Genomic DNA, 20,545 nt, shown 5'->3' with positions numbered 1-20,545 from the left:
GTCAGACAACATCACCACAGTGGCTCATGTAAACTGCCAAGGCGGAACAAAGAGCAGAGTGGCAATGGCAGAAGCCACCAGGATTCTTCGCTGGGCGGAAAATCATGTAAGCGCTCTGACAGCAGTTTTCATTCTGGGAGTGGACAACTGGGAAGCAGACTTCCTCAGCAGACACGATCTACAGCCAGGAGAGTGGGGACTTCATCAGGAAGTCTTCGCAGAGATTGAAAGTCAGTGGGGACTGCCTCAGATAGACATGATGGCGTCACGCCTCAACAAGAAACTACAGACATAAGAAGAAGAGGAGTACAGACAATTCTCATTGTTCCAGATTGGCCGCGAAGGGCCTGGTATCCGGATCTGCAGAAAATGCTCACAGAAGATCCGTGGCCTCTTCCTCTCAGAAAGGACCTGTTACAACAGGGGCCCTGTCTGTTCCAAGACTTACCGCGGTTGCGTTTGACGGCATGGCGGTTGAACGCCGGATCCTAGCGGAAAAGGGCATTCCAGATGAGGTCATTCCTACTCTGATAAAGGCTAGGAAGGACGTGACAGCAAAACATTATCACCGGATATGGCGGAAGTATGTATCTTGGTGTGAGTCCAGGAATGCTCCTCCGGAAGAATTCCATCTGGGCCGTTTCCTTCACTTCCTACAGACTGGAGTGAATTTGGGCCTACAATTAGGCTCCATTAAGGTTCAGATTTCGGCCCTATCCATTTTCTTTCAGAAGGAATTTTTTTCTCTCCCAGAAGTACAGACTTTTGTGAAGGGAGTGCTGCATATCCAGCCTCCTTTTGTACCTCCAGTGGCACCCTGGGACCTTAACGTGGTGTTGCGGTTCCTTAAGTCTCACTGGTTTGAACCACTTATAACGGTGGAATTAAAGTATCTCACTTGGAAAGTGGTAATGTTGTTGGCCTTGGCATCGGCTAGGCGAGTGTCGGAGTTAGCGGCTTTATCTCACAAAAGCCCCTATCTGATTTTCCATGTGGATAGAGCGGAATTAAGGACTCGTCCTCAATTTTTGCCCAAGGTGGTTTCATCTTTTCATATGAACCAACCTATTGTGGTGCCTGTGGCTACGCGGGACTTGGAGGATTTCGAGTCCCTTGATGTGGTCAGGGCATTGAAAATTTATGTGGCCAGAACGGCTCGGGTTAGGAAAACAGAGGCACTGTTTGTCCTGTATGCAGCCGACAAGGTTGGCGCTCCTGCTTCGAAGCAGACTATTGCTCGATGGATCTGTACCACGATTCAGCAAGCTCATTCTACGGCTGGATTGCCGTTACCAAATTCGGTAAAGGCCCATTCCACTAGGAAGGTGGGCTCTTCTTGGGCGGCTGCCCGAGGGGTCTCGGCATTACAGCTGTGCCGAGCTGCTACTTGGTCGGGTTCAAACACCTTTGCAAAGTTCTACAATTTTGATACCCTGGCTGATGAGGACCTCATGTTTGCTCAATCGGTGCTGCAGAGTCATCCGCACTCTCCCGCCCGTTTTGGAGCTTTGGTATAATCCCCATGGTCCTTATGGAGTCCCCAGCATCCTCTAGGACGTAAGAGAAAATAAGATTTTAAACCTACCGGTAAATCTTTTTCTCCTAGTCCGTAGAGGATGCTGGGCGCCCATCCCAGTGCGGACTACATCTGCAAGACTTGTATATAGTTTTTGCTTACATAAGGGTTATGTTACAGGTTTTGATCAGTCTCGGGCTGATACTGTTTTGTTTCATACTGTTAACTGGTTCGAATATTCCAGGTTATACGGTGTGGATGGTGTGGGCTGGTATGAATCTTGCCCTTAGATTAACAAAAATCCTTTCCTCGTACTGTCCGTCTCCTCTGGGCACAGTTTCTCTTAATGAGGTCTGGAGGAGGGGCATAGAGGGAGGAGCCAGTGCACACCCATATCTAAAGTTCTTTTTAGTGCCCATGTCTCCTGCGGAGCCCGTCTATTCCCCATGGTCCTTACGGAGTCCCCAGCATCCTCTACGGACTAGGAGAAAAAGATTTACCGGTAGGTTTAAAATCTTATTTTTTTTTTATTACCCCCCCCCCCTATTTGCCAATCACCATTCCCTCAATCCTACATGTCAGCCAAGTACAAACACTAGATCATCCACAATCATTAGCATGCGCTAAGTACTTTCACACAAAACTTTGTAGTTTTACCCAAGCTCGAGCGACGTTTTTCAGTCGCTCGAGTGTTCGTAGTATGATTGACAGGAAGTGGGTGTTTCTGGGCGGCAACTCTGCGTTTTCAGGGAGTGTGCTAGGCGTGCCAGGCAAAAACGCAGGAGTGGCTGGCCGAACGCGGGGCGTGTTTGTGACGTCAAACCAGGAACTAAACAGACTGCAGTCATCGCAAGATAGGAGTAGGTCTGGAGCTACTCAGAAACGGCATGAAATTTTTCCTGTGCAGTTCTGCTAATGTTTAGTTCGCACTTCTGCTAAGCTAAGATACACTCCCAGAGGGCGGCGGCTTAGCGTTTGCACTGCAGCTAGCGAGCAATCAACTCGTAATGAGGGCCTATGTGTGTAGAATGTTGAGGGAAAAAATTAATTTATTCCAGTTTGGATTAAGGCTGTAACATAACAAAATGTGGAAATAGTGAAGCGCTGTGAATACTTTCCGGATGCACTGTACATCCCTGTCCTTGGGGGTTATATAAGGTCTTTGGTGCCACCTTGTAATTTCCTTCTCCCATTTTTTAGCTCTTTTATATTTGTGAGTTGATTTTGTGAGAATGATTTGAGCGAGTGGCAGTAAATTTTCATAATGACTGAAGTTGAAGGATAAATATCGAATGAGATGCAGATTCGGCCTTTGTCAGTTACAATAGAAGCCTGAAACATGTTGGGGCATATGTAATAGGGTCTGAGTTTACCGACAAATCTCAGAGGTTTATTTGAAGCGGCAATCATTTACAAGGCATGGGGCTCAGACACTGTCTGGCATCCCGGACCTCCAGAAAACTCAGACCCTGGGACAGACTTATTAAGCCTGGAGAAGGGATAAAGAGGTGATGAAGCAGTAATAAGTGCAAGGTGATAACGCACCAGCCAATCCACTCCTGTCATTTTTCAAATCCATAATGATTGACTGGAGTGTTATCACCTTGCAGTTATCACTGCTTTCTCTTACGTCCTAGAGGATACTGGGGTCCACATTAGGACCATGGGGTATAGACAGATCCACTGGGAGCCTTGGCCACTTTAAGAAATCAATAGTGTGCACTGGCTGCTCCCTCTATGCCCCTCCTACCAGATTCAGTTTAGAATATGTGCCCGGAGGAGCCGGTCACGCTCGGGGAAGCTCCTAAAGAGTTTTCTGCATTTATTTTCTAATTTGTTATTTTCAGGCAGCTCAGGCTGGCACCTGACTTTCTTCTTCGTGGGACTTAGGGGAGAGAACGGCCCAACTTCCTTTAAGAGTTAATGGTCCTGTTTATCTGCTAACAGGACACTGAGCTCCTGAGGGAGTCATTCACAAGCCCCACCACGGCACAGCGTACCCTCCCGCAGCACGCCGCCACCCCTAACAGAGACAGAAGAAGTGTTGAGTACAACGCCGGTATCCCGGTTAGCGGGTCACTGGTAAGAATGGCAGCTTCAGTGTAGGAGCGCAGCGCTGGCATGCAGGCTGCGCTCCGTGAGGCTCAGAGGACATGCGGCTGGTGTGTCCCACCATGAGGCAGGCGCTGAACCCCCCACAATGCTTACCCATGCTGGCTACTGCCTTAACACGGGTTCTAACCCTAAGTTAAGCACATTTAAGACCTCAGGCCAGGATAAAAAACCTTGAAGAAGTGCGCCATTATGGGGGCGGGCTTCACTATGAGTGGATCCAGCTCACCAGCGCCATTTTTCCTCTGCAGCTTACACTGGCAGCGTCGCAGGGAAGCGCAGCCCCTCTCCATTGACTCAATGGGGGAGATTCAAATGTTTGAAAAATCAGTTGGGAGTCTGTTTTTTCCTATCTAATAGACAGGAGAAAACAGATACCCAACCAACTTTTCAAAATTTGAATCTCCCCTCATGTGCTCCTCAACGGTACCAGGGGGTCATAAATAGGGGGCGGGTGTATTAGTATACTGAGCCCTATTAAGGGACTTAGTGTGGCGACCCAGCTGAGTTTTACTTGGCTATAAGGGCGCAGTGTGGCTGGCTCCTTTTTCTCTGTGTCTCCCTGGGGACTCTGTGTGGGTTAAAACTGTGTTTTCACCTTGTGTGTGTGTGTGTGTGTGTGTGTGTGTGTGTGTATGTGGGTTCCTTCACGTTACAATGTCCAGGGACTGTGTTTCATGCACAGCAGAGTGCCTGTCCTCTCCAGGTGATTCACTACCATGTACACAAGGTAGTTCCCATTCTCAGGCTAGTGGGTCAGAACCCCCATCGTTCGATTCCATCAAGGGGATGATATAAAATATTTCTACAGAATTAGCCCAGAATGAAAAAGAGACACAATACTTAAGACAGTCTATGGCTGACCTCATAAATAGAGATCCAGTCCCCATAGTGGCGCCTCAGACCCTTACAATTTGCCCGCAAAAGCGTACTCTGGCCCAAATCATGCAGGCTGATACTGATGACGATACATCAGATGCAGAGTAGGGTGAGGTGGACGCTAGTGAGGGGGATGCAGCCCTGTCACAAGGAATACAGGCCCTGATAGAAGCTATTAGGGATGTCCTGCACATTCCTTACAAAGTGGCGGAGGTAGAAGAGGAGTCTTATTATAATGTAAAAAAGAAATCTTCTGCTACATTCCCAGCATCAAAGGAATTGAATGCTTTATTTGAGGAAACTTGGGCAACTCCTGACAAAAAGTTTCAGATCACTAAGAGATCGATTGCTTCCTTACCCTTTCCTCTGGAAGATAGGAAGAAATGGGAAAACCCACCGGTTGTGGACGCATCGGTCTTTAGGTTGTCATGTAAGATAGTCTTACCCGTTCCTGGGGCAGCATCCTTAAAGGACACGGCTGACCGCAAGATTGAAACCACTCTCAAATCCTTATACACAGCTGCGTGGGTGGCCCAGCGACCTACTATTGCTTGTACATGGATCACTAGGGCCATTGCAAAATGGTCTGGTAATCTAATAGATGGGTTAGATTCCTTACCCCGGGGGGAGATTATTTTGCTTCTACAGCATATTCAAGACTTTGCAAACTTTATGGTGGAGGCCATAAAGGAAATTGGTTTGCTTAACGCACGCACAACTGCAATGGCAGTCTCAGCACGCAGGGGCTTTTGACTGCATAATGGACTGAGGATGTGGATTCCAGAAAAGGCGTGGAAGGCCTACCGTTCAAAGGTGAGGCCCTTTTTGGAGATGAATTGGATGCGTGGATATGCAAGGCTTCGGCGGGTAAGTCTACATAGCTTCCCTCCGCAGCACCCCTAGCAAGGAAAACCTACTCTGCTCCAATTGTGCAGTCCTTTTGGACAGCAAAGTTTAAAGGCAGACCCAAAGGTTCTTCTACAGCCTTCAAAAGCAATAAAGGTAAATCCAGAAAACTAGCTGCTGCAGGTTCTCAGGAACAGACCTCCGGGTCTGCGTCCTCAAAACCTTCAGCATGACGGTGGACCGCACTGCCTGGAAGACAGGCAGGTGGGAACTTGGTTACGTTATTTCAGCCTCATTTGGGCAACATCTTGCCAGGATCCCAGGGTCAAAGACCTTATCGTCCAGGGATACAGACTGGAGTTTCAGGAACTCCCACCTCACAGATTCTTCAATTCAGGCTTACCAGCTTCTCCAGAAGCAGGTATGACTTTGCAGGCAGCAATTCAAAAACTGGTACAAACTCAGGTCATTGTCCTAGTTCCACTTCACCTACAAAACAAGGGTTATTACTCCAACCTGTTTGTGGTACCGAAACCGGATGGTTCGGTGAGGCCCATTTTAAACCTCAAGTCATTGAACCCATACTTAAGGGTGTTCAAGTTCAAGATGGAATCTCTGAGAGCGGTGATCTCAGGTCTGGAGGAAGGGGAATTTCTGGTGTCTCTGGACATCAAGGATGCGTAACTTCATATTCCGATTTGTCCGCCTCATCAGGCTTATCTGCGGTTTGCAATGCAGGACTTTCACTACCAGTTCCAGGCCCTGCCATTTGGCCTCCCCACGGCACGAGGGTGTTCACCAAGGTAATGGCAGAGATGATGTTTCTCCTCCGCAAACAGGGAGTGAACATAATACGACCTGTTGATAAAAGCACCATCCAGGAAGAGGTTGTTGGACAGCATTGCCCTCTCAACCCGACTACTCCAGGATCATGGGTGGATTCTGAACATACAAAAATCCCACCTGGAACCAACACGACGGCTTCCATTTCTGGGGATGATACTGGATACGGAGGAACAGAAGGTATTCCTTCCGTTGGAAAAGGCATTGGTAATCCAGTCAATGGTGCGGGATGTTCTGAAACCAGCCCGGATCTCGGTACATCTATGCATTTGCCTTCTGGGGAAGATGGTAGCCTCTTACGAGGCTCTGCAAAACGGAAGGTTTCATGCAAGGCCCTTCCAGCTGGATCTGTTGGACAAATGGCCCATATCGCATCTTCACATGCACCAGAGGATTCGTCTGTCGCCAAAAGCCAGGATTTCTCTTCTGTGGTGGCTTCAGACTTCTCACCTACCAAGGGTCAAAGGTTCGGGAATCAAAATTGGATTCTGCTAACCATGGACGCAAGCCTAAGAGGTTGGGGAGCTGACACCTAGGGGGAACAGTTCCAAGGAAAATGGTCAACTCAGGAAACCATCCTTCCAACAGTCTGGAGCTAAGGGCCATATACAACGGCCTTCTACAGGCATCGCATCTATTTCAAGATCGTGCTATTCAAGTTCATTCGGACAATGTGACGGCAGTAACATACATAAACCGACAGGGTGGAACAAAGAGCAGAGCAGCTATGTCAGAGGTAACAAGGATTCTCCTCTGGGCAGAAAGACACACGGTGGCACTGTCGGCAATCTTCTCTTCATTCCGGGTGTAGACAACTGGGAAGCGGACTTCCTCAGCAGACACGACCTCCTCCCAGGAGAGTGGGGCCTCAACCCGCAGGTGTTCGAGTCCTTGACATATCGGTGGGGAATTCCACAAATAGACATGATGGCCTCTCGTCTCAACCAGAAGCTCATGCGGTATTGTTCCAGGTCGAGTGACCCACAAGCAGTGGCGGTAGATGCTCTGGTGACTCCATGGGTTTACCAGATGGTTTACGTGTTTCCACGTCTTCCACTGATCCCAAGAATTCTCAAAAGAATAAAAAAGGGAAAGGTGCAAGCCATTTTCAAAGCTCCGGACTGGCCAAGAAGGGCCTGGTACGCGGATCTACTGGAGATGCTCCTAGAGGACCCGTGGCCTCTGCCTCTTCGCGAGGATCTACTACAACAGGGGCCGTTCGTTTATGAAGACTTACCACGGCTACGTTTGACGGCATGGAGGTTGAGCATCAGATTTTAGCCCGGAAGGGGATCCCGGACAAGATTATTCCTACCCTGATCCAGGCCAGGAAAGGGGTGATGTCTAAGCATTACCACCGTATTTGGAAAAAATATGTTTCATGGTGTGAAAACAGGAAATTTCCTGCAGTGGAATTTCAACTGGGACGTTTTCTCCTTTTTCTACAGTCAGGGGTGGATGTGGGCCTACGTTTGGGCTCCTTAAAAGTCCAGATTTCGGCCTTATCCATTTTCTTCCAGAAACAATTGGCTTCCCTCCCTGAGGTTCAGAAGTTCTTGAAAGGTGTTCTACACATCCAACCGCCCTTTGTGCCTCCCACCTTGGGATCTCAAGGTGGTGTTGCAGCTTTTACAATCAAAATGGTTTGAGCCTTTACAGGAAGTTGACGTTAAGTTTCTTACATGGAAGACTGTTACACTGTTGGCCTTGTTTTCAGCAAGGCGTGTGTCGGAACTGGGGGCGTTGTCTCACAAGAGCCCCTTTTTGATTTTTCATGAAGATAGAGCTGAACTCAGAACTCGTCAGCAGTTTCTTCCTAAGGTGGTGTCTGCGTTTCATATCAACCAACCTATTGTGGTTCCGGTGATTACTGACACCTCTGCTACCTCAGGGTCCTTGGATGTTGTGAGGGCTTTGAAGATCTATGAGAAGCGTAAAGCTCGTCACAGGAAATCTGACTCGCTGTTTGTTCTCTATGATCCCAAGAAAATTGGGTGTCCTGCTTCAAAGCAGTCTATTGCTCGCTGGATCAGGCTTACTATCCAGCAGGCTTATTCTACGGCAGGATTGCCGGTTCCTAAAGTACAGGCCCACTCTACTAGGTCAGTGGGTTCTTCCTGGGCGGCTGCCCGGGGTGTCTCGGCTCTACAGCTCTGCCGAGCAGCTATTTGGTCAGTTTCGAACACGTTTGCTAAGTTTTACAAGTCGATACTTTGGCCTCTTATGACCTTCAGTTTGGTCAATCAGTTCTGCAGGAACCTCCGCACTCTCCCACCCGGTTTGGGAGCTTTGGTACTTCCCCATGGTACTAATGTGGACCCCAGTATCCTCTAGGACGTAAGAGAAAATAGGATTTTAATTACCTACCGGTAAATCCTTTTCTCGTAGTCCGTAGAGGATACTGGGCGCCAGCGACGTGCGGTGGGGTGAGGCAGTGCCTTTCCTGTCATACTAACGTTTGTGCCAGAGTTTAGGCTGTATAAAGTATATGAAGAAAATGTTTAAATATGTTATTTGCATTATTCTAACAATTTTTATTGCCCAAACTCTAGAGTAAAAAGTCTATGGCCTAACTTTTACGCTCATCTCTGATTAAAACTAACCAAATTTCCCTTACGTCCTAGAGGATGCTGGGGTCCACATTAGTACCATGGGGTATAGATGGGTCCACTAGGAGCCACTGGCACTTTAAGAGTTTGAGAGTGTGGGCTGGCTCCTCCCTCTATGCCCCTCCTACCAGACTCAGTTTAGAAAATGTGCCCGGAGGAGCCGTCACAGCTAGGGGAGCTCCTAGAGCTTCTTTAGTTTTATTATTTTTCTAAGAGACAGCCTCCCTGCTTCGTGCTTAGGAGGGGAGTAGTATCCGCCCTGAGGGGTTTTGAGCCACTATCTCTGCTGACAGGCTGACCCCAGGCGACCGCTCACTCCCGCAGCATGCCGCCACCCCCTAACAGAGCCAGAAGATTCCGGTGGCGAGTGAGTCACCGGCCCCCATAGCAAGCGGGGAGCTGGTGTGAAGATGACAGCAAAAGGGTGGGAGCGCAGTATTAACTGCGCTCCGGAGGAACAGTGGTACATAGTGCGGCGCTGTGAGGGGCACCCTGAGCCAGCGCCTATACCCTACACTGGTCAGCAAGCCTGTCAGGGACCTCGGTTACATTGCCACCAGAAATCCTCAGGCCAGTATAAAGAATTGAAGAGCGGGAGGCAGCGCCATGTTCAGGGGGCGGAGCTTCTCCTCAAAGCAGACCCAGCAGTGTTCAGCTCCATTTTCCTGCCTGCAGATCCTATACAGAGACCCTGACAGGGAGAGCTGTCCCTCCAAGCAAATCCAGCTATCCTGTGTGGTACCAGGGGTTTGTAGAAGGGGGGGGGGGGGCTGTGTAAATACTGTGTAGTCTATTAAGGTACACAGTAAGCGCTAGGTAGTTGTTTCATATCTACCTCAGAAAGCGCTGTGTGTGGGTTGGCTCCAATCTCTGTGTCTCTCTGTGGCATACTTGGGGGGAAACTGTGTCTGACATTTCCCTGTGTGTATGTGGGGGTTTGTTGTCTCACATAGCCATGTCTAGGGACTCTGTGTCATATGCTGCAGAGGATGTTTCCTCTCAGGAGGAATCCATTCCATGTACACAGGAATGTAATGTCTTGTCTCAGATCCCAATTAATGAGCCTGAGTGGTTGTCCTCTATTAAGGGGATGATCTCTCAGATCTCTACCAGGGTAGCTCTTACTGAGACTGAAACTCAGGTGTTAAAGAACTCTATGGAAGTTTGGTCATGTTCTGTTCCTATTTTTGCAAAATCCCCTAGTATGTTCCCACAGAAACGTGCACTTGCCCAGATTATGCAAGATGACATGGATACCGACTCTGATACTACAGACGGTGATGGGGAGGAAGTGCTGAGGGGAGTGGCATCCCTTGCAAAGGGGGTGCTGCTCATGATAGAGGCCATTAGACTTGTGTTAAACATTAATGACATGCCACCAGAGCAGGTTGAGAAGGCTTACTTCATTGACAATAAGAAAGCCTCGCTAACCTTCCCTGCGTCTAAAGAATTAAATGCTATATTTGAAAAATCCTGGGAAAATCCGGAGAAAAAAATTACAGATCCCCTAAAGGGTTCTGGTTGCTTTTCCCTTCCTTGAGGAGTACAGGGGAAGAAATGGGTGCAGATGCACTATACAATCATTACTGTAAATTACAATATATAATATAATAAGAGGTTGTTAGCATATAATTGGCCAATGATATGGGCTTGCTCACCGCGTCGAGGTCACCTCTATTGAGCAAGTCCCTAACGCTTTGGGGTTCCACACTGGGACTCAGGGCACCCCCAAATCAGCCCTGTCGGCATACTGAAGACCACCCCCTGGATCTACCGCGTTAAAAGAACCGGCTGATCGTAAGATTGACACTACGCTCAAATCCATATACACTGCTTCAGGAGTGGCGTTAAGGCCCACTATTGCCTGTGCATGGATTTCTAAAGCCATAGTAAAGTGGTCAGGCACATTACTAGAGGATTTGGATACAATGGATAGAAGTGACATTAAATTGTTTCTACGTAACATACAGGAATCTGCAGGGTTCATGGTGGAATCCATGAAGGACCTGGGTACGTTGACTGCACGGATATCTTCCATGTCAGTCTCAGCTCGCAGGGGACTCTGGCTACGCCAATGGTCTGCAGATGCGGAATGCAGGAGAAGTGTGGAGAACCTACCCTACACAGGTCAGGCTCTTTTGGGGGAAGCGTTGGATGCGTGGATTTCCACGGCAACCGTGGGTAAGTCACCTTTCCTTCCCTCTGCTACACCTTCTACGAAGAAACCATTTTCTTCAGCTGTGTCGCAGTCCTTTCGGACCGCTAAGGCAAAAAAGTCCAAGCCTCCTACCACTTTCTTTAGAGGTGGTCATGCAAAATCCAAAAAGCATGCACTCGCTTCTGGTTCCTCAAAATCTTCAGCATGACGGTGGACCGCACAGCCTGGAGGACGGGCTGGTGGGTGCGAGACTCAGACGTTTCAGCCACGTCTGGGTGTTGTCTGGCCAGGATCCATGTGTACAGGATATTGTGTCCCAGGGGTACAGACTGGAGTTTCAAAATCTCCTGCCTCACCGATTCTTCAAATCAGGCTTGCCAGCTTTGCTGACAGACAGGGCTATCCTACAGGAAGCCATCCTAAAATTGGAAAAGTCACCGTTCATTGTCCCAGTTCCACCTCATATGCAAAATAAGGGTTATTATTCAAACCTTTTCGTGGTACAGAAATCGGATGGTTCGGTCAGACCAATTTTGAACTTGAAATCGTTGAACCCTTACCTGAGGGTGTTCAAATTCAAAATGGAGTCTCTCAGAGCAGTGATTTCAGGTCTAGAGGAGGGAGAGTTTCTGGTATCCCTGAATATCAAGGATGCGTACCTAGGCAGTCACTATCAATTTCAGGCACTGCCATTCGGCCTCTCCACAGCACCGAGGGTGTTCACCAAGGTGATGGCCGAAATGATGGTTCTCCTCCGCAGATAGGGGGTGAACATAATCCCATATCTGGACGATCTGCTGATAAAGGTATTGTCCCGGGAGACGTTGTTGCAGTCCATAGTTCTCACGACTCATCTGCTCAGGGAACACCGTTGGATCCTGAAACTTCCAAAGTCACATTTGGAGCCGACAAGGAGATTGTCTTTTCTGGGAATAATTCTCGACACGGAAGTGCCGGAGGAGACAGCGTTGGTGATTCAAACAATGGTGCGGGATGTCCTGAAGCCAACCCGGGTATCGGTTCATCAGTGCATTCGCCTTCTGGGAAAGATGGTTGCCTCCTACGAGGCTCTGCAGTACGGAAGGTTTCATGCTCAGCCCTTCCATCTGGATCTCCTAGACAAATGGTCGGGTTCTCACCTACACATGCACCAGAGGATACGTCTGTTGCCGAAAGCCAGGATTTCACTCCTCTGGTGGCTGCAAATGCCTCACCTTCTGGAGGGCCGCAGGTTTGGGATTTAGGACTGGATCCATTTTACCACGGATGCAAGTCTCCGCAGCTGGGGCGCAGTCACTCAGGGGCAAACCTTCCAAGGAAGGTGGTCAAGCCTGGAATCCAGTCTTCAAATAAACATTCTGGAACTAAGAGACGTCTACAACGGTCTTCTCCAAGCGGCTCATCTTCTGCGAGATCGAGCCATTCAAGTGCAGTCGAACAATGTAACGACGGTGGCCTACATAAACCGACAGGGCGGAACGAAGTGCAGAGCTGCAATGTCAGAGGTAACAAGAATCATCCTCTGGGCAGAAAAGCACGCGGTGGCGCTGTCAGCCGTCTTCATTCCGGGAGTAGAGAACTGGGAAGCGGACTTCCTCAGCAGACACGATCTCCATCCAGGAGAGTGGGGACTCCATCCGGAGGTGTTCACGGAGGTAACAGATCTTTGGGGTGTACCTCAAATAGACATGATGGCCTCACGTCTCAACAAGAAGCTTCGGAGGTATTGTTCCAGGTCAAGGGACCCGCAAGCTGTGGCGGCGGACACCCTAGTGACTCCGTGGGTGTTCCAGTTGGTGTACGTGTTTCCTCCACTTCCTCTCATTCCAAGAGTTCTAAAACTCATAAGGAGAACAAGAGTTCAGGCAATCCTCATTGCTCCAGACTGGCCAAGATGGGCTTGGTACGCGGATCTTCTGGATCTTCTGCTGGAAGATCCGAGGCCTCTTCCGCTTCGGGAGGACCTACTGCAACAGGGGCCGTTTGTTTATCAAGACTTACTGCGGCTACGTTTGACGGCATGGAAGTTGAACGCCAGATATTAGCTCGGAAGGGCATTCCAAGCAAGGTTATTCTTACCCTGATACAGGCTAGGAAAGGAGTAACGCCTAAACATTACCATCGCATTTGGAAAAAGTATGTCTCTTGGTGTGAATCCAAGAAGTTTCTTACGGTGGAGTTTCAACTGGGACGGTTTCTCCTCTTCCTGCAAGCAGGTGTGGATATGGGCCTGAGGTTGGGATCCGTGAAGGTCCAGATTTCAGCCTTATCCATTTTCTTCCAGAAACAGCTGGCTTCCTTCCCTGAGGTTCAGACTTTCTTGAACAGGGTTCTGCATATCCAGCCTCCCTTTGTGCCACCTACGGCATCCTGGGATCTTAACGTGGTGTTACAGTTCCTCCAATCGGATTGGTTCGAGCCTCTACAGGAGGTTGAGGTCAAGTTTCTCACGTGGAAGGCTGTCACTTTGTTGGCCTTAGCTTCTGCTAGACGTGTGTCGGAGTTGGGGGCTTTGTCTTGTAAAAGCCCCTACTTGGTATTCCATGAAGATAGAGCTGAGCTCCGGACACGTTAGCAGTTCCTTCCGAAGGTTGTGTCGGCATTTCATATCAACCAACCTATTGTGGTGCCAGTGGCTACTGACTCCTCAATTTCATCAAAGTCCTTGGATGTTGAAAGGGCTCTGAAAATCTATGTGAGGAGGAACCCTCGTCACAGGAAATCGGACTCTCTGTTTGTCCTGTATGATCCCAAGAAACTTGGGTGTCGTGCTTCTAAGCAGACGATCTCTCGCTGGATCAGGTTCACTATCCAGCATGCGTATTCTATGGCAGGATTGCCTTGTCCAAAATCTGTTAAGGCCCACTCTACTCGTAAGGTGGGTTCTTTCTGGGCGGCTGCCCGGGGTGTCTTGGCTTTACAACTTTGCCGAGCGGCTACTTGGTCTGGGTCGAACACGTTTGCAAAGTTTTACAAGTTCGATACTTTGGCCTCTGAGGACCTGAAGTTTGGTCAATCAGTTCTGCAGGATCCTCCGCGCCCTCCCTCCCATTCTGGGAACTTTGGTACATCCCCATGGTACTAATGTGGACCCCAGCATCCTCTAGGACGTAAGAGACGCAGTACTTAACAAAGAACAAAGCAGTACTGAACTAAGTAACCCACTGCAGGATCACGAAGCGCTGGGCAGGCGCCCAGCATCCTCTACGGACTACGAGAAAAGGATTTACCGGTAGGTAATTAAAATCCTATTTTCCAGGCATTTATACTGCTGCACCTGTGTATAATGCCCACATGTACCCTTTGGCTCTGGTGCTAACCAGTGGCTCCTGAGCCATTTAGCTCACTGCACGTCCCTGCTGGGCGCCTGCCCAGTGCTTTGTGTTTCCTGCACAATTACTTTGTTAAGTAATGTTGTTGGTTCAGCTGTTGCTGTTACTGTTCTAGTTTGGTTAGCTTGGCTTTCCTTTTGTGCTGGTTCGTATCTCACCACTGTTCTGTTACATCCTTCCTCAGGATATTAATAGGGCTCAGTATACTACTACACTCCCCCCCCCCCCCATCTAAGACCCCCTGGTACCGTTGAGGAACACATGGAGTCAATGGAGAGGAGCTGTGCTTACCTGCGACGCTGCCAGTGTAAGCTGCAGAGGGAAAATGGCGCAGGTGAGCTGCTGGATCCACTCATAGTGAAGCCCCACCCCCGTAATGGCGCACTGCTTCCCAGTTTTTTATCCTGGCCTGAGGTCTTAAATGTGCTTAACTTAGGGTTAGAACCCGTGTTAAGGCAGTAGCCAGCATGGGTAAGCATTGTGGGGGGTCCAGCGCCTGCCTCATGGCGGGACACACCAGCCGCATGTCCTCTGAGCCTCCCGGAGCGCAGCCTGCATGCCAGCGCTGCGCTCCTACCCTGATGCCGCCATTCTCACCGGTGACCCACTAACCGGGACACCGGAGTTGTACTCACCACATCTTTCTACTGACTCTGTTAGGGGTGGCGGCGTGCTGCAGGAGGGTACGCTGTGCCGTGGTGGGGCTTGTGAATGACTCCCTCAGGAGCTCAGTGTCCTGTTAGCAGAGAAACGGGATCATTAACTCTTAAAGGAAGTTGGGCCGTTCTCTCCCCTGAGTCCCACGAAGCAGATAGTCAGGTGCCAGCCTGAGCTGCCTGAAAATAACAAACTAGAAAATTAATGCAGAAAACTCTTCAGGATTTTCCCCGAGCGTGACCGGCTCCTCCGGGCACATTTTCTAAACTGAGTCTGGTAGGAGGGGCATAGAGGGAGGAGCCAGTGCACACTATTAAGTTCTTAAAGTGGCCAAGGCTCCTAGTGGACCCATCTATACCCCATGGTACTAATGTGGACCCCAGTATCCTCTGTGGACTACGAGAAAAGGTTTTACCGGTAGGTAATTAAAATCCTATTTTATCGCTTCTTTATCCCTTCTCCAGGTTAATACATCTGCCCCCCTATTACATATGCCCCATATGTGTATAGTTCCAGTATGGCTCACAGTATCTGACTAGACTGGAGCGTTGCTAGAGTCCAGCTGCGATTTTGATGTTTTGACAGTAAATGTTGTAGACATCATTCTACCAATGGAAAACATCTTGTATTGACCTGATCTACTGTACATGACTGCAAAATGCAATAAGCAGCTGCTTGCCTTTTATCACACAACTTCCCTTCTGTATGCTCATTGTTTATTTTGTTTGCGCAATGATGTGTTTAGGAATCCTGGGTGGTAAGTTTTTGGAAAGATGTCGTGTTAAGAAACCTGGTCAAGAGTTATTCAAGAGCGAAATGTCCGAATACTTCAAGGCTGCAGACCTGTTCGTTGGTGCCAGGGTTAATTTTCATGGATACAACTTTATTTTAGTGGATGCAGATGAATATGTATTCAACTACATGGAGAAGAATGTAAACGAGGTCAGCATATTTAATTTAATTTTTTTTTTATGTAACTTTTCTCATTTGCACTTATTCCTAATTACTAATGCCATAAGCTTCAGAGTGCTCAGGTGCTTATGATGAAGACAGTAAGCTACTATGTACATGATGAGTAGAGGTTGTGGATTATCTGCTACAACAGGATTACAGTACAAATGTGCACTTGCCAATTAGAAATGTCAGTTTCACTCTGCTAAACTGGCTGCAGAAAGGCTCAAGTGCTCCAGTTTGGAGGGAGATGATTTGTGGGTAGTCACACCCTAGTGTACATTGTAATCTGATGACGGTGATGTAGGACTGGTCATCTGCGTGTTAGACACACCCAGTATAGCAAGTGAAGTAAAGCTGCTGCTGCTGTAATTTAAAAGCAAGATTGTACTGTACTGAATAATCTTTTAAAAAAATAACAACAAAAAAAAACATGTTTCGTGTGTGGACTTTAAAAAGTGTTGTTTTATATTTTTGTCTTGTTTGTTTTGCATTTCACAGGCTCCAAGTGACTTGGGTACTTGTCTTCTGTACTTTCCTGCCATTTACTGTAATGTAGGGATGGTCATCGACCATCGATGTCTAGGATTAAAAAAAAAAACCAATACACAGCGATGGTCACCAGTCGACCCTTGATGTCTAGGATTAAAAAAAACAACAATACACATCGATGGTCACCAGTCAATGGTTGGTTAATTTGCCATTGATGGTGAAGATGCAGATGGTTTATTGACATCAATGATAGCCATGGGACTGATGTTTTTTTTTTTTTTTTCATGCTTGCACTGCAGACTCATGTACTCTGCTGCAGGTACCCTGCTCACCACAGAGCTACTAGGCTACCAGTGCCCAGCTCCAATTCAGTCAGTCACAGTGTGTCTGTGCTGGGATGGGGCTGTGCTGGTCTCATCTCTCTGACTGGATGGTTATGGCTAAAACCAAGTTGGAGAAAGGACCTCTGACATAACCAGGGGGAGGAGCTAGCTTCGAACAGGGTACCCGAAATGTACACTTGCGGGTTCGTTTCGCTTATCACGCTTCGGACTCGCTTCGCTCACCACCCTTTGGGCTCCGCTCACCACCGGGTTACTAAAGGGAGCAGTTGGTGGAGTGGATAGTGAAAGTTCTCTCCCGCCAACCTAGCTCCTCCCCTTGACATCAGAGGTCCTTTAGCCCACTTGATTCTAGCATCTACCCTGACTGGACAGGCTGAGCTCAGCTGTCATTCAGCAGTCCAGCCCCGCCCCCATCTCCGGCTCATTGCTGCAAATCTTGGTTCATACTAGCCTACCTGTAGTATCATAAAAAAATCACTGGAACAGAAGGTGCTCCAACACTAGTTAAAAGTGCCAAAAAATACTCAAGTAAGAATTTATTACAATTTTTTTTGACACAAAAATATATTTTTATGTTGACTAAAATGAATTCCCTGACAAATAAAGAGCAAAACAAAAAAATCCCAATTTTAATAAATGTAAAAATATGTTTGGGAAAGAATTTTAGCTATCACATAGCAGATACCAGGTAACATAATATACCACATAACTCAGGCATTCCACATCAGCTCTTACCCAAGGCATTGACATTGGCTCAAATGTGACAGTTAAAAATAACCACTCAAAAATCCTAAACATCATCTGAAAGTTGAGCTTGGCTAGAAAGTTAACAAGATAAGAAAAGTTTATATACTTTATCTTAAAATATTCACAATCTATAAAAACATCACCAGGCGGCATAGCGGGCCAAGCGTTGCAATTTATTCTCCAGCGACATTCCATGGTTTATTAATGCATTTTTCTCGCCAGAAACAGATAATTTAATTCCTTAACCGTGTTTTCAAATATAGGTATTTATCATTTACATTTATTTTTGGCATTTTGAAATATGTGCAATTTCTTTAATAGTAAAATATTTGTTTTTCTTATTTTTTTTATTATAATGTTAGACTTATTTAAAAAAAAACATGTTGTACTTAAAGGGCAAGTAAATCAACTTCACACATTACAACGTGTGTGTGCCATCCTATAAGGTACACTAAATAAGTGATTTACCTACTGATGAAGAGGTTCAGTAAGAAAATTTATAAGGGGAGATGTATCATCTGCCCATTGCAACCAATAAGCTATTACAGTAGTTATCATTTTATAGAATGTGCTCTGTGTTTCCTATCAGTCTCCTCATGAGTTGCACTCACTTTTCCATTTTGCAGAAAAAGAAAACTATAAAAGAAAAATACTGTCTGTACCATATTTCCCTTCCCAATACTGTGAAACAGCTGTGCATGTCTCATAATGTATCCAGCTTTACAGCACAAGCATATGTACACTTAGGGGGGAATTCAATTAAATACAATCATTTCTCGTGTGAGAAAATGGGTGGTAGCCTGGGGGTGTGGTATAAAAGTTCCACAGTATTTAGGTTGACAGTCAATAGGGCAACACCAAATGGTCGACATGCATTTGGTTAGGAGGTACCAAAATTCGACAGATTCAAAAGGACGACAGATTAAAGGTTGACAGTGGGTAAGGAAGACAGGTGCAAAAGGTCAACATGTTCAATAGGTCGACGTGACAATGGTCCGTACACAAATGGTCAACACAAGTTTTTTTCCATTTTTGGGTCAAATCTTGTATGTTTGGTAATATCTGACCACCATCAGTACAAACATAGACTTTCACAGGCTCGCTTCTGCAGGGTCGTCTTAACAGCAGTGTAGGTCCCTGGGCACAGCAATACACTGGGCCCCCTACCCATCCTCCAGCGGTATGGGTGGGGGGTGCTATCAGCGCAGCTTTGATGTCCCGCAGGCGTTATGGGGTATTCTATCTTGCGCTCAGCATGTAGGACCTGGAGCAATAATTTCTGCTAATTACTCATTTACTTCACAGATGGGGCTAAACTGTAGAATGGGGCTTTGGGCTGAATGAAGAAGCCCTGATACATGACTTCCAGGGTGGTAGGGGGTGTTTAATATGCACGGGAGGGGTGGATAGTGGAGTGGGCTTAATATTTATCATTTTCCGGTGGGAGGGCAGCTTGCTTGACTGCAGATATCTCAAGTTCCTGAAAATATATGTCTTAGCTTTAAATGGGATAAAAAAAAAACTAGAGAGTCCCACCTTTCAGAAGGTTCTGTGGACCAGCGTTCAGAAGCCAAAGCAATTCATCAACGAACATCTAAAACTGCATATTAGGCATGTGGAGTTGGAGCAGGGACCAGCTGCTTGAAGGCTGATATCTCTGGTTCTGGGCATAGTAGAGACAAGCTGCCAGTGTCCACCAAAAGGGGAGTGTCGCAGCTTTTGGCTTATACCCTCAGAAACACTCTAAGTCAGACAAAACCTGAGATATTAGGCTGGGAAGAGCAATTAACAGGCTTGGTTGGGGACCACTGCTTTCAAGTCAGATATCTCCGGTTCCCCAGGGCCGGTTTTCAAAAATCTGGTACCCCTGGAGAGAGGGGACCCTCAGATATCAGCCTAGGGTCCTTATACTCCTGGGGCCCTTGGGCAAGAGCCCAATGAGCCCATACGAAAAGACAGCCCTGCGCTTCTGGCAAGGTGGCTCACTCAGCTACCGCTGCGCTCACCACTGGTTGCTATTCCCAATTGTAGTCCATGTGGATAGGTAATCAAGCAAATGTTGGGAAAACAGGTAAAAACACCCCAATAATGTGTTGACCATTTGTGTGTCGACTACTGTCATGTTGACCTTTTGTACCTGTCAACCTTAAGCACTGTCAACCTTTCATCTGTCAACCTTTTGTGCCTATCGACCTACTGACTGTCTACTTAAGACAATGTGTTTCTGTCTTCCGGACACCATAGCCTTGGGCAATAATGCCTTGAGCTATTAAATTAGAGACCCTTTTTCTCACCTGGTAAATTTCCCTGTTAAACGGATTCTAACTCATAGAATCCAGGATAAGTTCCCAGACCTATGGTTTAATACGGTTGTGGCATCTGAAAACATGAAATTTATCAGGGATTTCTTTTAAAGCCTGGCTCAGGCCTGGAAAAAAAAATAGCCCTGGGGATCAATTAGTCTTCGGTAAATGACCATGGCTAATTGATTTCCCTACTTAAGCTGGTTACACACTAGACGATGTGTGTACCCAGCAACATTGGCAGCTACGGAACCCGGCATTGGCAAGTGCCAGCACCATGACCCTCACTAGCGATGTCGCCTGTTTGCACTGCATGTAAGGGCATTGGAGCATGTCGTTGACAATGTACAGGAGCGCTCATCGTCAGCGACATAGCGGGTACACACTAGACGATGTGCCCGATATGTCGATCTGATTAATCGGACGACATATCATAGTAACATAGTTCGTGAGGTTGAAAAAAGACCAGTAGTCAATCGATTTCAACCTGAATATATATTATATATCCTTGGATATCTTTTTCCGTTAGAAATTTATCTAACTAATCTTTAAACGCATTGACTGGGTCTGCCATTACGGCCTTCTCTGGCAGTGATTTCCATATTCGTATTGCCCTTACAGTGAAGAATCCCTTCCTACGCTGAGTATGAAATTTACTCTCCTCAAGCCTTAGTGGGTGTCTGCGAGTTTTGTGTAGAGGTCTCTTAATAAAAAAAATCAGCTGATAGCTCCGCATAATGCCCCTTTATAGATTTG

General features: G+C 47.3%; 1 protein-coding gene across 2 annotated transcripts in view; it reads left to right on the top strand.

Annotated features, from left to right (window-relative positions):
• EFHC2 (EF-hand domain containing 2) overlaps positions 1-20,545 on the top strand; it is a 232,677-nt gene that overhangs the window by 177,124 nt on the left and 35,008 nt on the right. For both annotated transcript variants that reach the window (XM_063955627.1, XM_063955628.1), the window contains one exon: positions 15,698-15,894. In XM_063955627.1, coding sequence (XP_063811697.1) covers positions 15,698-15,894 — 197 coding nt within the window. The remainder of the gene's footprint in view (positions 1-15,697; positions 15,895-20,545) is intronic.

The sequence above is a fragment of the Pseudophryne corroboree genome, chromosome 2 (genome assembly GCF_028390025.1).
Source record: "Pseudophryne corroboree isolate aPseCor3 chromosome 2, aPseCor3.hap2, whole genome shotgun sequence".
NCBI lineage: Eukaryota > Metazoa > Chordata > Amphibia > Anura > Myobatrachidae > Pseudophryne > Pseudophryne corroboree.
Note: the sequence above shows the minus strand (reverse complement) of the source record. Positions and strands in the feature narration are given on the sequence as shown.